The sequence below is a fragment of the Pyrus communis genome, chromosome 3 (assembly GCF_041283825.1).
Source record: "Pyrus communis isolate YQ-2024b chromosome 3, ASM4128382v1, whole genome shotgun sequence".
Lineage (NCBI taxonomy): Eukaryota > Viridiplantae > Streptophyta > Magnoliopsida > Rosales > Rosaceae > Pyrus > Pyrus communis.
Genome location: NC_142567.1, coordinates 1,556,202 through 1,572,549, shown reverse-complemented (window position 1 = coordinate 1,572,549; position 16,348 = coordinate 1,556,202). Strand labels below are relative to the sequence as shown.

The following is a 16,348-nucleotide window of genomic DNA, read 5'->3' as shown; positions in this document are numbered from 1 at the left end:
TTCATCAATATTTGTACCTTTTATTTTGATAAATTACATGAAACATACAAAGACTTAGTGTCACAACGGAGCTAAACCACAATCAGGAAAATAACTTTTCACGATAGATATCGAACATGGGGTATGCTATTCACATACTTTTTTTTACTTCTCACACCTCTTGTTAATTTTTGTATGTTGATCTTCTTCAATTCATCCGATCCGACGGCCGAAAACTAAAAAGGTGTGAAAGAAGTAAAAAAATAGTGTGTGGATATCATACCCCATCCAACATATCATAAATGTATATAGTCTTTACTATCCATGTGAATCAAAGTTAAAGACTTTTTATAAACTAGTTTTTTATCTATTATTTATTTTTTAATGAGAGAATGAGAAAGTTAGTTGATCAGTCAGGATATCCGAAACTGATTTAAATAAGCTGGAATTGAAAATTCCCACCTACCATAGTACAAATTTTAAAGCAGACTCTGAACGATTTCGACATAATTTTTATAAAATTATAAATATTATCTGTGGATTGGTGGTATGATTCGATAAGCTTAAGAAACAAGCGACATGGTGTTTATATATTAATTAGTTATGCAATATATTAATTAGTTATGCATCATACTCTATATGTATGGTACATAAGACAACGGGGAATGTACATTGAAATCAAGGTAGTCATAGGATCATTTGGAATTCGGTTAAATATACATATGAAGATCTTTGGAAAACCCTTCGAATGACAACAAGTCCACCAAATTTTCAACGAAATGCATCAATGAATAAATTCAAATATTTTTGCGCTAGTCTTCGCACTCAGTTTCTATTAAAAAACTTAAACATTTATCACTGGGACCCCAAATGTTCGAATTCTAAATCTGTCATCTATAACTATAATTGATGATGGGTATGATTAGTTGGAACGATTTCTTAATTTGCGAGTGAAGAATGTCCTTAATCATTCTCATAATCTAAGTTCCTTGCGTTAGGGTTTTGAATATTTCATGCAAAGTGAAATAGAGTGAGGTGTTAAAAAAAAAAAAAATGAAAAATAATTAGAGTGATCATTGCATAGCAAATGATTACAAATTCGCCAAAAGGGTGATCGTCGGTTCGAAACCAATAATATTTAGACAATGCGCATCTGATACAGTGTATAGTAAATCGCATGTTCACGTTTCATCAAAGAAGTTAACCTTTTTTTTTTTTTTTTTTTTTAAGAGGATAATTTATGATAAGCCACAGTTATCTATTTTTTTTGGAAGTCGGGAAGACTTAAAAGAGGCATTTCAGTCTTCCCCTATTCACAAGTCTAGCTTCCACACTTTTCGAACCCAAGACCTTCAGTTTTTTGTTTGAAAGAAATCTCGCAATCCGTCAATTACCATTGGACACTAGCTCGTGGTTAAAAAACTTGTTCATAATACAATATTTATATTAGATTGGATTAGATATTTTTAGATTCTCGTAGTAAATCTGTCATCTGATCCAGTCATGCCGATTCTAAATTTAAGAGATCCAATTTACTCTGCCAAATCTTCAAAACCAATGGAAGATTTTATTTTATTTTATTTTTTTTAAGTGTTAAATTGAAAATTGAATTGGATCGGTAGGTTTAGGTAGCTTCAATCTTGAACACCACTAGCAATTAATACTCAAAGATTACAATTTATATTTCAATTAATAATTAGGGTATTTAAAAATATTTTCTATCACTTAGTATTACAGTTTAGTTGTTTTCCTCTTTACTGTTTATGTTCGATTTTCGTCAAAGACAAATTTAAACCATATTATTGCTAGTCCAATTGTGAGGCTAAACCGACCCCCTTCCCTTTAGTATAAATAATATTGTTTGTTAAAAAAAAAAAAAATTTGCACCGCATCACTACTTCTTGTGAGGTGAGAGAGAACAAATTGCTCATGAGTTGAGAAATCAATTTACATAGCATGAGATACTACTGTGACGGTGATCTGTGCTATATAAATTTTTCTAGTGAGATGGAGAAGAGATCTCTAACTAAATAAAAACCAAGTTACGCTAAATCAACTGATCATGTGCGATAACAGCGTTTATGATTACTACCATTGAGCAATATAGCTCTTTACTCATAGTATGCTCCACACAAAGCAATGCGATATTCACATACTACCTTATAAAGTCTTCATCATGGACCAGTATTCTCATATATAATTATTGTTAATTAGGCACCAAACATCAACCATAAGGGATAAGCTTAGCTTACCAATCCTGTTAAGTTCAACTGAATTGACTTTGGACAGTCTTAGGCAAAGGTCTATATCACTATTAGATAAATAACTAAATAACACATTAATTAAAATCGACCGTAATCCGTATCTAAATTCTCACAACTAAATAACAACCAAAAGTCCTAAACCCTAATTTCTTGACTAGCATTAGGAATTGAAAAGATTTTTCCGTGTGATCGGAAAACGGTACGACACGTGTCTTTATATAATTAGGGGAAATTTTTTCAAGTGTTCTTCTAATTGTATAATGATATATTGTGTCTCACCCCTTGTTTCAGTCACGTTGAAAAATCTCTTTAGAAATTGGATATACGCCACTTAATGCACAGTAAGTTGGTGCTACGTAAACTTACCCAAAAATAAATAAATCATATTCTCGATAGGTATTCCCATGACCAATATTGTTCCTTTAGCAATAAAAATTCCAAAAATCTTTAGGATTAGTTTCTACTTTAATTTGTTTCGGATATTAAATTTTACTAAATCTTTAAGGATTTCCGGTGTAATAAAGCTATATGCTTTCAATTCAAACCCTTTATAAATAGTTGTATACGGTAGGTTTCACATTGTTAACCTAACTTTATGTATTTTATTATACGTGAAGACTTTGAACTCGAGCGCTCTTTCAATATCGAGAAGATAAGACGTACTTCTGCCGCATAAGGTAATCACAGTCTTCTTGTTAAATTCTAGTGTCAACTGTAGAGCACGTTACTTACAAAATCACATTTATATCATGAATTTGATTATCGCATTAGTTTGCATCGTCTACATCCACAATATGACGAGAAAATACAAAGTACATTTGTTTCTTTTTCTTCTTTTTATTACATAGAAAATCAATTTTAAGATGTCTGCTCACATGTTACGCACATCATGTCACTTCAAGCTACATGGTTTTCTGTGTTTTACAAATTATTCAGTGGAGCGAAAAAAATTAGGTTAAACTTTCGCTCAAATGAACACAATAGTTATCTACGAACGCTTGGCCGATTCTTTATTCTATTTAGAAGAGATTCTAAGTTCAAATATTATCTCATACACAACTATTAGACTAAGAAAAAATAGAACTAGCGTCAAATTCCACGTGCTAGACTATCCAACATGGCATATCCTAATGGAGACCAAATCGAAGCTGTCATTGACCACAAAATCCCACGTATATTCGGACCAAATCGTATTTAGTGTTATATGCTCCACATAGACGTAGACATAGGATAAAGAGTTCCCCACGTAGACATGGGATAAAGAGTTCCCCCTGCCTACCACATATATTTTACAAGTCGAAATATGCTATGGAGATTATTTTTTAAAATTCAGATTTTTTCCAGATTTTGTAGTTTCGTATCCACGGATCGAGAAACCTGGACTGTACTAGAGAGAGATTATGATCCTTGTTTGTGTAAACAGAATTAGTTGAATGAGCTAATGGAAGTCGTAGAGTTTAAAATAAGTGATCTTAATTCTACAGTCCATACTATCAAACGGTTAGATTCGAAGAGGAGTAAATCAAATAATGTGACGATTAATAGTTATAATCTATTTTTATTATTTAAAAAAAAAAAATAATTCAACTAGCAATCATCATATCGTATGGCCTACGATTATGATCGAAAAAGATAGTCTTTGACATAATTCTTATAATTTTTAATTATCAATAATTAATTTTTATAAAAATTTGAAAGAAAATAATTTGTGAATAGTTTCCCGGGAAACCTTGAAAAGAGAGCCATCCGTTGAAGTGGTAAGAGTAAATCAGAATCCAAGTCCACCTGTTTTCCTTCTCATTCTTGCTCATCTTCCAAATCTCTGAACATTCTCTCTCTCTCCTCTCTCTTCATCTCTCTGTTTAATTATTCAATTTTTCTATGGGGAGTATAACAGAAATATAACAGAACCTTCACTGCTCAGCCGCCATGTTGGTATGCTCAAAGTTTCTCATTTTTTTTTCTCTGTTAGTTTTGTGTGTTTCTGTGTTTGCACACTTTGTGCTTGTGGATTTGCCTCAGTGAGTAATTGCATGTCAAGACAGAGAGCTCTGTGAATTCTTCTGCCTCCTGGGATTCTTCAGTTTTTTGTTTATCTTAATTGGGTCTTAATTATTTTCTCTGGACTTTATGGATTCCCACACTTTTTGTTCTAAAGTTTTGAACTTTATGACATTTTTTATCAACCCTTCTAATTTCTTTTGAATTTTCATCTAATTTTTATGTCTCTTTTGATGCAGAGGAGCACGTAAACAGTTGGGTGAATTGAAAGATTTGGACTTTGGCGAGTTCTGATCTTTGAACATAATGAAGGAGAAGGCTGAGAGTTACTCTCCCAAGGGAGTTCTTGAGGACTATTTTCGGAGCTCGGATTCCGAAACGAGCTCCGAGAAAGAGCCCACGCCGGACTCAGAAACTCAGCAGAATTCGAAACAGAGTTCTAGGTGGCGTGGACTTGTTAAATTGTTGACAACTAAGTCCAAAAAACCTTTAGCCACGACAGTGCATCCGCTGCGGAAATTCTCTAAGAGAATGAGCAGCAGCATGAGGGAGATTATCGGGCCAAAATTTCAGGCAGACGATGCTGAATTGATGTACCCTTTCAAGTCACCGTGGAAGAACTTCTCCCTGTATGAGCTCCAGGCCGCAACCAAATCTTTTAGCCACGGTTAGTAGACTTGTTACATGTTTTTTCCTTTTTCAGCATTCCCATTTCGGAAAGATTAGTTAGCGATTTCGCTTTATGAATGCATTGTGATAATTGTTTTGCTTGTGTTTTGATACAGAAAATCTGATTGGAAAGGGGGGTTATGCTGAAGTCTTCAAGGGCTGTCTGTCAAATGGGCAACTTGTGGCAATCAAACGGCTAACCCGGGGACAGGAGGAGATCACCGGGGACTTCTTAGCGGAGATCGGTGTCATGGCTCATGTGAAACATCCCAATACTGCCAGGCTAATTGGGTATGGTGTTGAAGGAGGGATGCATTTAGTTCTTGAGTTGTCTACAAAAGGAAGCTTGGCTTCTGCGCTTTATGGTCAGTCTACAGTTTTTGATCCCCATCATGCTGCTATTTTAATTTAACAGAAAGTAAAACCACAGTTTTTGTGTCCCCTTCGTCGCAGATTAGAGTAGTTTATAATGTATGTCGTCTTGTAAATAAAAGTAATATCTGTGTACTGATTTATTTTTATAGGTTCCGAGGAACAGAAGCTCGATTGGGGCATCCGGTATAAAATTGCAATAGGTGCAGCTAAGGGTTTGCACTATCTTCATGAGGGTTGTCAAAGGAGAATTATCCACAGAGATATTAAGGCTGCAAACATTTTGCTCACCGACGATTTTGAGGCCAAGGTATGCTCTTTTGAACTTTATGTTTTGTAGCTTGAATTTCTTTCTTCTGTTGTACTCTTGCTTCGATTTCTTAAGTTTTATGAATACCGCGACTGATCTGGATGACTTTCATACAGATTTGTGACTTTGGTCTTGCAAAATGGCTACCGGAGAAATGGACTCACCACATTACATCAAATTGTGAGGGCACATTTGGGTATGTAATCTTATAATTGCTTCAATCTTCTGTTATCCAGCCAAGATTTTAGCTTGTTTTGATCTTATATATTTTTCCCACAATTCGCAGCTATCTTGCGCCCGAGTTCCTACTGCACGGCATAGTAGATGAGAAAACAGATGTGTTTGCGTATGGTGTGGTGCTCTTGGAACTAGTCACTGGACGACGAGCTCTAGATTACTCGCAGCAAAGCCTTGTTATGTGGGTGAGTTATCTACTTTTCTTTCCCACTTGAATTCCATAAGCATATGCTGTATATCTTCGTTTGTTTAATTTTGCTCAAATACGTCGAACAATATTCATAACACAGAGTTTATTTCTTTACTTTAACAGGCACGGCCCTTGCTGAAGAAGAATGCAATTAAAGACTTAGTTGATCCTTCTCTAGCTGATGAGTACAACCGTTGCCAGGTGAATCTTGTACTGTTGGCTGCTTCTTTATGCATACACAAGTCCTCGATACGCCGGCCAAGTATGAGTCAGGTATGCTCGGTTTGCTTGTTTGTTTCATTTTTCTTAAGTTATGGTCTAGTTGTATTTGCTTCTAGAAGGGATAAAGTGCTTCTAGGTCATAGAAACGCTTTCTAGAGAACACATCCAAACGCTTCTTGAAAAAGCACTTCCAAGTACTTTTCCATGAAGCACATGGGTTATTCATTAAGAACTTCCACCATAAACTTGCATTGATCTAATTGAATCCATATGATTCTACATTTCCACTTGTGGTTATAGGTGGTACAACTTTTGAGTGGAGATCTTGGCTGCCTGAAGTCCGTGAAGAAAAGCTTATCGATGCCAATTTTCCGGAAGGCATTGCGCGAAGAGCTCATCGACACAGAAGACTGTAGCACAACCATTCGGGCAGGCTCTCGAACTGTGGAAGCCGGCAAAGTAACGGGACACGGAAACTTAGAGTAATGGAAATGGAAACTATAGGAGTTTTGTGGTATGGTCCAACCAGTCCAAAGAAGGAAATGAATGAATACGATTTTCAAAGTATGTAATGTGTACATATAAGACTTAAAAGACAAAAAGGAAAGAGTGACAAATGTGTTTTATCCAACCCACCATGTACATGATAGAATCCAATACAAATCACAATCAAAGAAAAGAATGTTTAGTAAGTTAAGTAATGATAGAGCATTATGTTTTCCTACCACAATATGGGTTGTATTTTTGTTTTTGCCAAGATATTGACTTACCACATGTGACATGTTTATCAACAACTAAACCATAATTAGAAATTTAGAGGGCTATGGTCAATCGATATAGAAAAATTTTGATTGTCTGATCACGTCATTTTTACGACACTTCCTATAAAATTATGCGATTATATGTATTTCCAATCAACGTTGTATATGGTGTACATGATGTGAGAGCTGTCTTAGTTAGACTGACATTCCTTACTAATTTAGCAATTCTAGAGTTGTATCTTGTAAGTTAATCCATGCATAAAAAGATTGAGATCAACTCACGCATGTAGGTGTGGTTTGTCCGATGAAGCTGAATGTTTTGATCCAGCAAAAGGTTTCTGGTGGGCTATCAACGGCCAAATCTGCATGTTCGATTGAGTTGATCCATGCATTGACGGCCAAATCATCCCATGTTGGTGACTGGCAGATTCTCCTCGTGAAGATTTTGGGAATCTTTCAATCACTTCCGTTCATCGTACATTGTGCGATAAAAAATCATTGTAAATTTTTCTATTTAAAACTAAATGTAAACAGTACATAATAAAAATTGGTCGCGCGATATATAATGATCAGATATGATTAAAAAATCTCCCAAATCCTTACAAAAGAGAACATACAAGGATCCTGACTCATGTTGGTGGCTCATATGCATCAACAGTCATATGAGTTTAGAAGTGCGCGTAAAACAAATTATAGCACTTATATTGGAAACATGAATAAACTCATTAATGAATTCAGATCCTTTCTAAATCTCTGTGTCTAGAGTTAATAGATCATACAATCCTGATTAGTTAACAGAAAAAAAGAGATCCGATCGTTTAAAGGTTTTGTTTTATATAAGATGGGCCAACAAATAAACTAATAAGAGCTACGAGATTTAAATTGATTGATGTGTATTCTCTGGTCCACTGGCTCTGGACACGGAGCCGGACAAGATTGAAATTCCATTAAATGGCCGGACAAGATTAGAATTCCATTAAATGACGGTAGAAAGTTATTCAGTCTAATTAAAACATTGCTAGGCTAGGCTAGGCCGGGGTATGCAGTGGCTCGGCGCAGCGCGCGTAGCCATAGGTGGTATCGGGGCGTATCGGCAAGTTTTGTTGTGAACCCGGCACGTAACCGAAAGCCGGATGGCGTATTTCACCCAACCAAAGTCGTCAGCTTTTCCAACTCCCTGAATTACTCTGACGCTAACGTTCCTCCCTTTCGAGACCGGATTCTCGCTTAATACTCTTTGGGAATGTTTTGAAAATTTATAAATTGTGTTCGTTCATCATATATTAAGTATATTAAGAATAATTCAGTACACGAAATATTATAATACAATTGGTTGAATTTTGTTTTTTCTATTTTCCCATGAAGTGCATTATTACATTTGATATACCGTCTCGTGTTTCTAATACATTAAAAAATCTCTCAAGACGAGAAATTCTCATGGTACATGATTGTGCCCAACTAGGCTGGGTAATTCCTGACACGATCTGATAACCCGACACGATATGACACAAAATTAACCGGTGTTCGGGTCAACACGATAATAAATCGAGTCGTTATCGGGTAACCCGATAAGCACTTGTTAAAATAACGGGTTGGTTCGGGTATAAGCGTGGATAACACGATATACGATAAGCAAAATATTAATTTTATAATTTTATAATCCTAAAAAAATACTATAATAATTATATATATTAATTTAACAATTTTATACCCCTAAAAACTATAATATATATATATATATTAAATTAAATATTAAAAATTGGTGATCATTGGATCAGCTTAAATATACATATCATTCAATTTCTTAAGTGTTATGCGTACAAAATAAATAAATTTAAATCTACTTGTTTGTATATGCTTCGAGATCACATCAGCAAAAAAAAAAAACATTCAGAGATCAAGTAATGGGACAAAACTTTTCGACTGTTATCAACGAAAAATCACGATTTTAACGATTATTTTAACTTCGACTTTGATATTTTTTTTACAGCTACACTCCTTGACCCTATATGAATACAATGAATGAACTCGATTTTCAATTTAAAATATTTACATTAGTAGATACCACAAAATCTTATGTTATACCTAATGAAAATATGAATAAACTATTTAGTGTTAGTGAATCTATCGTTTTGATGAGATATACATTCTACGAAACTAATTTCAACGATCCAACCGTCAAACTTGTTTGTATATGTTTTGAGATCGCATATGCTAAAAATCACAAAAATCAAAGATTCAAAGATCAAGTAACGGGACAAAAAATGTCGACGGTTATAAACGAAAAATCACTATTTAACGGTTATTTTAACTCCGATTTTGATTAATTTTTACAGCTACACTCTTTGACCATATATGAATACAATGAATAAACTTGATATTCAATTTAAAATATTTACACTAGTGGATACCACAAAATCTTATGTTATACTTAATGACAATATAAATAAACTCAAGTGTTAGTGAATTTATCATTTTGATGGGATACACATTCTACAAAACTAATTTCAACGATCCAACCATCAAACTTGTTTGTATATGCTTCATGATCGCATACACCAAAAATCGTAAAAAAAACAAACATTCAGAGATCAAGTAACGAGACAAAACTTTTCGACGGTTATCAACGAAATATCACGATTTAACGGTTATTTTAACTCCGATTTTGATGATTTTTTACAACTACCCTCCTTGATCCTATGTGAATACAATGAATGAATTCGATGTTCAATTTAAAATATTTACACTAATGGATACCATAAAATCTTATTTCATGATGATCTATGAAAATTGAGGATTTTGTAAAAGGAATAACATGCAAGTTTTAAGTTCCAGTGGCAAGGTTTCAACTTTTGAGAAAGGTTTCACAACCTTGAAAACAAAAATTCTTTCATTTTGCATATCCTTGCACATTTAATATTTTGTAATAGACTAGTAGTGCATGAATGTTTGTTTATTAGACTCTTATTTTTTAGTGTAGATGTAGTACTTAAACGACAAATGTGTTTTAATGTTTTAAAGTAATATTTATGTGGTAATGTGTGGTATGTGCAAATTTAAGGAAAAAAAAATATTTTTCTTAACGGGTCATAACGGGTCGGGCCAAGTGACCCGATCTGTTAAGGACCCGTTAAGATAACGGGTGTAACACGATACGATCCTTTAAGATAACATGTGTTACACGAAAACGACACGAACATAATAAACACGATCAGTTTGCTAGGCCTATGCTCAACTATCTTACAAAACGCGTTTAACTCTTAATTGATAACTATCTAACAAAACGCTTTTAACTCTTAATCAAAAACCAAATTCAAACAATAAATAACCAAAATTTACACAGTGAAAAATTACCTTTACTGACTCACATAGACTGTTACTTGAGAATAAGAATCATCTCCGGAATCTCTTTATGAAGATTCTAAAAATCTTCAAATCGTGTCTGTTTATTGTATTTCATTTTCGCCTTAGAAGCGAGACATAACCACCAACACCAAAACCAAACACCCAGCGCCCGCAGAAGAGAGAGAAACAAGAGAAAGATATGATGATGAGAATGAAAAAGAAATAGAAAACTGAAAGCGCAAGAGAAAAAAAAAAAGAAATAAAAAAAAGGAGTGTCTGATCGTATATATATAATTATATCTATATATATAGAGAGAGAACTTAGCGGAGCACGACGAGACCACACGCCTTGTTGAGGAGCCTTGTTGTTGTTGCAGTTGAAGTCAAAGACCTTCCTAATCATAATCATCAACTGTAATTAGCGGATGCTATATAATCCGATCGCCAGCGATCGGAGATGCTCATCGGAGGTGGAGGCTGAAGGAAGATACAAAGTGCTAGGTGAAGGCGGTGGCGGTGGAGGATGAAGAAGAGTAAGGGGAAGAACAATGGCTTGTTGCCGAACTCGCTTAGGATTATTTCGTCGTGCCTTAAAACTGTGTCGACGAATGCGAGCACCGTCGCTTCTACTGTTCGCTCTGCCGGTGCCTCTGTAGCTGCTTCGATTTCTGCTTCCGAGGACCAGAAGGATCAGGTGTGAAAACAATTTCCTAATTTTGCTTATTTTTAATTGAATTTTATTTCCTATTTTAGCTTCTGAAGTAGTGATTATTCATGTCGTAATTATTCTGGAGATTATTGTTGTTATTTTACCTTCCGTATTGTTTGTTGAAGTAGTGATTATTCATGAAATTTTAGGGCGGGAAGGAGGTTATAGTCAGTGGCAGCATTGCGGAGGTCGAATCGCTGGATTCGTGTTTGTTTGGCTCCAAAGTATTTACTGAGCTTGAATTTTTGGAAAATGATTTGTTTTTTGTTTTGGCGGCGAATGGATTTGGCTACAATACTTACATGTATACAAAACAATCACAATATTTAGTTCAGTTTTATGTTGCCTTATGTGAATTAGCAAACTTCGGGTTGAGTTTCGTCGAAATTGAGTGTTTCCGTTTTAGCTGGGAACGTTTCTTCAGTTTATGTTGCTTTAAGTGAATTGGCAAAGCTTCTTGGTTGAATTTTGGAAAGTGATTTGTTTCTGCTTTAGTGGTGAATATTCTCGTCAGTTTATGTTGCTATAAGTGAATTAGCAAACTTTGGGTTGAATCTGGCGGTTACTACGGTGATTTTTTTTATTGAGTTTTGATCGATGCGTTATTTGATTACTGTGTATATACTAGGCTACTAGTTAACTTCCATTGGTGAAACAGGTAACCTGGGCTGGCTTTGACAGGCTAGAGCTTAGTCACTCTACCTTCAAGCATGTTCTCTTACTTGGTTATCAGAATGGATTTCAAGTTTTCGATATGGAAGACGCCTCTAATTTCAGTGAACTAGTTTCAAAGCGCGATGGCCCGGTTTCGTTCTTACAGATGCAGCCCTTTCCTGCTGCATCTGATGGTAACCAAGGGTTCAGAACCGCGCATCCTTTGCTGCTGGTTGTTGCTGGAGATGACACTAATGGTGCGGGAATTGTTCAGAATACTACCCACTTGGGAGGGACAGGCAGAGATAGTAATTTGGAGTCTCGGCCGGGGAACCCTGTCAGCTCTCCTACAGCTGTTCGGTTTTACTCCCTTAGGTCCCAAGGTTACGTACACGTTCTGAGGTTTCGGTCTGCTGTGTGTATGATTAGATGCAGTACTCGGATAGTAGCTGTGGGTCTTGCAAGTCAAGTAAGCACTCGGTTACATGTGACATAAAATAGAATTTGACAAGTTTAAACTATGAGATCGAATAATTTTAAATTACACCTTCTGTATAAAGAGATTGGATGCTTATTACTGACCTTCCTGACATTTGGTTGCAGATTTACTGCTTTGACGCACTCACCCTCGAAAACAGATTTAGTGTTCTTACCTATCCTGTTCCTCAGCTAACAGGGCAAGGATCAAATGGGTTTAATGTTGGTTACGGCCCAATGGCTGTGGGTCCTAGGTGGTTAGCCTATGCTTCCAACAGCCCTCTAGTGTCAAACACAAGTTGTTTAGGCCCCCAAAACCTCACTCCTTCTCCCGGAGTTAGTCCATCCACATCCCCTGGCAATGGTAGTTATGTGGCTCGTTATGCAGTGGAGTCTAGTAAACAGTTGGCTGCTGGAATAATTAACCTGGGTGACATGGGATGCAAAACCTTGTATAAATACTGTCAAGAGATGCTCCCTGATGGATCTAACTCTCCAATATCGTCAAATTCAGGCTGGAAAGTTAGCAGGCATGCAGGCACAGAAATGGATAATGCAGGGATGGTTAGTTCTTTGCTCAGAATGAATATTTATGTACTGCAACTTTTCATTAAGTTAATGAAAATCTCACCAATGATCTCTTGTCTAGGCTTGGAAGCTACGAAATTGAAGAATCTATTTCTCATATTGATTCTCACTTTGTTCTTTATCCTGGACATGGTGTCTTGTTTGCTTTAGGATGATAATGTGCGCAAGTTTTTCTTATATCAATCCTTACTTCATTTAATTCTAGAAATAGCTCTTGATAGTACTTGATATATCATTAGTAGGATTGCTAGATTAGACCTTGTTAAACGATTTTAGACTGTAGGATGCTAGCTTCTCACCATGATGAACACTGATACTGACATAGAGCACAAAGCACTATCGCATCCTTGTAGACTGCCCTCTTTACCTTTCCTATGTTGAATATAAACGTAAATGGAGCTGTTAATAATTTAGCCTATAAGAGCTATAAGATTTAGGAAAAAGAAATGGGATATGAAATTATTACGTGTTGATTATCAGATGTTTAGGACAGTGTTGTGTTATGCCTAAATTGATGGCCAGAAGTTTTAGCTTTAGCTTGAGTGAGAAGCTCTTATTCATTACTTGGTTAAAACAATTTCTTGCAGGTTGTTGTCAAAGATTTTATTACCCGAGCTGTTATATCGCAGTTTAAAGCTCATACTAGTCCAATATCTGCACTGTGTTTCGATCCTAGTGGGACCCTTCTCGTTACTGCCTCAGTATATGGAAATAATATTAATATTTTTCGGATAATGCCTTCATGCAAACGCAGTGGATCAGGTGTTCAAAACTTCGATTGGAGCTCTTCTCATGTGCATCTTTACAAACTGCATCGTGGAATATTATCAGCTGTTAGTATATATGGAGTTTTGAAGATGTTCATTCAGTTCTTTTCTGTAATTTTTGTTGTATTTTCTATCCATGCATTTTTCTAAATTTTTATCATTTGACAGATGATCCAGGACATTTGCTTTAGTCATTACAGTCAGTGGGTTGCTATTGTTTCATCCAAGGGGACCTGCCATGTTTTTGTTTTATCCCCTTTTGGTGGTGATGCTGGATTTCGGCTTCCTAATAATCACGGTGAAGAACCCTCCCTGTGCCCAATTTTAACCGTACCTTGGTGGTCTGCTTCTTCTTGCATCATTAATCAACAATCTTTTCCACCGCCACCACCTGTTGCTCTTTCCGTGGTGAGCAGGATAAAGTACAGTAGTTTTGGATGGCTTAGCACAGTCAACAATGCCACTGCTTCAGCAACAGGGAAGGTCTTTGTGCCTTCTGGTGCTGTTGCTGCAGTTTTTCATAATTCTTTATGTCAGAGTCTTCAGCACAGTAACTCAAGGAAGAGTACCTTGGAACATCTATTAGTTTATACTCCGTCGGGTCATGTAGTTCAACATGAACTTCAGCCAAGGATAGGGGTAGAACAGAGTCATAGCGGTCTAAGTACCCAGGCAGCCACGTCTATGCATATGCAGGACGAAGAGCTGAGATTGAAAGTTGAACCTATTCAATGGTGGGACGTGTGTAGGCGGTCAGACTGGCCAGAAAGGGAGGACAGTAGTTTTGGTACCACATCCGATAGACAAGAGGTGGCTGACATAATCCAGAACAAATCAGGTTCTGATGGTACTCATAGAATGGAATCTCTAGACTTAAATGGCGCTGTTGGGGGCGAAAGGAGACTGGAAACTAATTCTGGGAAGGTCCATGATAGGTCCCACTGGTACCTCTCTAATGCAGAGGTGCAAATCAGTTCTTTGAGATTACCAATATGGCAAAAGTCTAAGGTAGTTCTTGTTTCAAGGTTACATATCCAGTTAATATTTTTCTCTGTTTTGGTGGTAATTTACTTTTTTCTGTTCTAGATTTGTTTTTACAGGATGGGCTGTCCAAGAGCTGATAGTTTCACCGGTGGAGAGTTCGAAACTGAAAAGGTCCCTGTTCATGAAATTGAAATGAGACAGAAGGATTTGTTGCCTGTTTTTGAGCAGTTCCATTTCATCAAATCAAGCTGGGATGACAGGTGACGACCGTTTTATCTATAGTTCCCACACATTGTAGTGACTCTATAATCGAAATAATATAAGTGCTTTGATCCTTTGAGATGCTGCTGCCTGAGCTTACCAGGCCGAGGGCACAATACTGTTATGTGTTTCATTCGTGTCTTTCGTCCTTCAACCATTCTGATTCTTGTTAAATGCTCGCTTCATTGTATGATTCAGAAGCCTTGCTGGTGGGACGTATCCCAGTCATACTTTGCCACCTCATCAAGCTGAAGACAAGACCTTGGAAGAGACTGTTATATGTCACTCGAAGCCTGCATCACTTAGCTCCACTGAAAGCTCAGATGGGGGTAAGTAAACCCGTATGTTGGGCCTCTTATAAAATTCTTTCTTATAGATGATATTCCATTCTGATCATTTTAACTAATTGTTCCACATAATTACTATTTTGAATCTATATCAGGTTCGTCAAGAAGAATTGAGCATTTTCTCGATTTGGATCAAATAAACAATGAGAAGCCCCGCACAACAGTGTATCAGACCTTGGATGGCGCGGAAAGAAGAGCCAATACAATTGTTGAGCCTTCGTTAGAAAATCATGGATCTTTCAGCATTCGGCGTACTCCATCTGAACATTTTAAGAACATCGATTCTCAAGTCAACGGCTGTGTCACCAACGGTTTGCCTGTGTTAGAAAGTAAATTGAGTTCAGGAGGAAGAGTTTCTGCTGAAGAAGGCCCAGCATTTAAAGCAATTGGGGTCAGGGAGGTCTCGGTTTTATACTCTGATCAACATGCTTCGAGTACCGATATCGTGGCAGAGGGGGCTTCCACTTTGCAGCATCCGATAGATCTTTCACAGTTTTTCCAGGAGGAGCATTGTAATGCACTGGAGAAGAATGGATGCAATGGGCTAACTGAAGTCGTAGGTGACGATGTTGACAGCGACAGTAGCCACTACGATAAGGTGAAACCCGAAGACGCGGAAGATGGTGAAATGCTTGGAGGCATATTTGCCTTTTCTGATGGAGGTTAAAATCCAAAGCTATTGCCACACTACATCATCGCATAAGCTAACTTTTAAATTTCAACGATATGTTTTGATGAGTTGATAGCAACGATCTCATTGTATTTTTCTTTTTGCAGGTTGATCTATAAGTACAAAGCTGCGTGTTGCCTATTCCGACAATCAATAAGAAATGCACGACGTTAACGTGTTGCCAAAGCAAAGGTGACTTCTCTTCTCACTCTCGGAATTGTACATATTATAGATGGAAATTCAAATTTTTTTATGGATTGTGGTTAGCTGTGGGTTGACAAGGGTTTGTAGAAAGTGGATTTTGGAAGTGGTATTGCTCGCCTTGAACTATTCGCCGATCGACCTCTTATGTCCTGTACAGATAAATTTGGTATGAAACAAAGTTCTCTCCAAGTTTGTACAACTCTGCTTTTATTCTTCTGATATGATGAAATGGAAACCCCAAAAAAAGAGAGAAATGAGAAAAAAGTACACGGTTTGATGGTAAGGTGTGCATTCTCATAACTAAACTAGTTTACTGGAAGGTGTAAAAGTTATGCTA

At 36.6% G+C, this 16,348-nt stretch overlaps 2 protein-coding genes across 8 annotated transcripts; both read left to right on the top strand.

Moving 5' to 3' along the window:
- Positions 1–3,965: 3,965 nt before the first annotated feature.
- Positions 3,966–6,974, top strand: LOC137716026 (receptor-like cytosolic serine/threonine-protein kinase RBK2). 2 transcript variants are annotated; one of them, XM_068455415.2, is made up of 8 exons: positions 3,966–4,178; positions 4,484–4,911; positions 5,030–5,278; positions 5,438–5,595; positions 5,712–5,791; positions 5,882–6,017; positions 6,146–6,295; positions 6,545–6,974. In XM_068455415.2, exons 2-8 carry the CDS (start codon positions 4,551–4,553, stop codon positions 6,728–6,730), a joined length of 1,320 nt encoding a protein of 439 aa, XP_068311516.1. In that variant the 5' UTR covers positions 3,966–4,178; positions 4,484–4,550; the 3' UTR covers positions 6,731–6,974. The 2 variants fall into 2 exon arrangements, with proteins under 2 accessions (XP_068311516.1, XP_088546660.1); XM_088690534.1 differs by having other exon boundaries at positions 4,063–4,189.
- A 3,540-nt stretch (positions 6,975–10,514) lies between these two features.
- LOC137716199 (autophagy-related protein 18g) lies at positions 10,515–16,210 on the top strand. 6 transcript variants are annotated; one of them, XM_068455612.2, is made up of 10 exons: positions 10,666–11,044; positions 11,209–11,283; positions 11,718–12,182; positions 12,317–12,754; positions 13,366–13,611; positions 13,714–14,553; positions 14,632–14,789; positions 14,989–15,119; positions 15,233–15,799; positions 15,915–16,210. In XM_068455612.2, the coding sequence occupies exons 1-10, from the start codon at positions 10,874–10,876 to the stop codon at positions 15,917–15,919; spliced, it is 3,096 nt and encodes a 1,031-aa protein (XP_068311713.2). In that variant the 5' UTR covers positions 10,666–10,873; the 3' UTR covers positions 15,920–16,210. The 6 variants fall into 6 exon arrangements, with proteins under 6 accessions (XP_068311714.2, XP_088546658.1, XP_088546659.1 ...); XM_088690530.1 differs by having other exon boundaries at positions 10,734–11,044; positions 14,992–15,119; XM_068455613.2 differs by lacking the exon at positions 11,209–11,283 and having other exon boundaries at positions 10,515–11,044.
- Positions 16,211–16,348: the final 138 nt, after the last annotated feature.

Bases quoted from the DNA above. Each gene is read 5' to 3' on its own strand.
- LOC137716026 (XM_068455415.2), top strand. From the start codon at position 4,551: ATGAAGGAGAAGGCTGAGAGTTACTCTCCCAAGGGAGTTCTTGAGGAC. The intron at 5,279-5,437 runs GTCAGTCTACAG...TTATTTTTATAG, and splicing joins CTTGGCTTCTGCGCTTTATG to GTTCCGAGGAACAGAAGCTC. The intron at 6,018-6,145 runs GTGAGTTATCTA...TTACTTTAACAG, and splicing joins AGCAAAGCCTTGTTATGTGG to GCACGGCCCTTGCTGAAGAA.
- LOC137716199 (XM_068455612.2), top strand. From the start codon at position 10,874: ATGAAGAAGAGTAAGGGGAAGAACAATGGCTTGTTGCCGAACTCGCTT. The intron at 14,554-14,631 runs GTAGTTCTTGTT...TTTCTGTTCTAG, and splicing joins CAATATGGCAAAAGTCTAAG to ATTTGTTTTTACAGGATGGG. The intron at 14,790-14,988 runs GTGACGACCGTT...TGTATGATTCAG, and splicing joins AAATCAAGCTGGGATGACAG to AAGCCTTGCTGGTGGGACGT.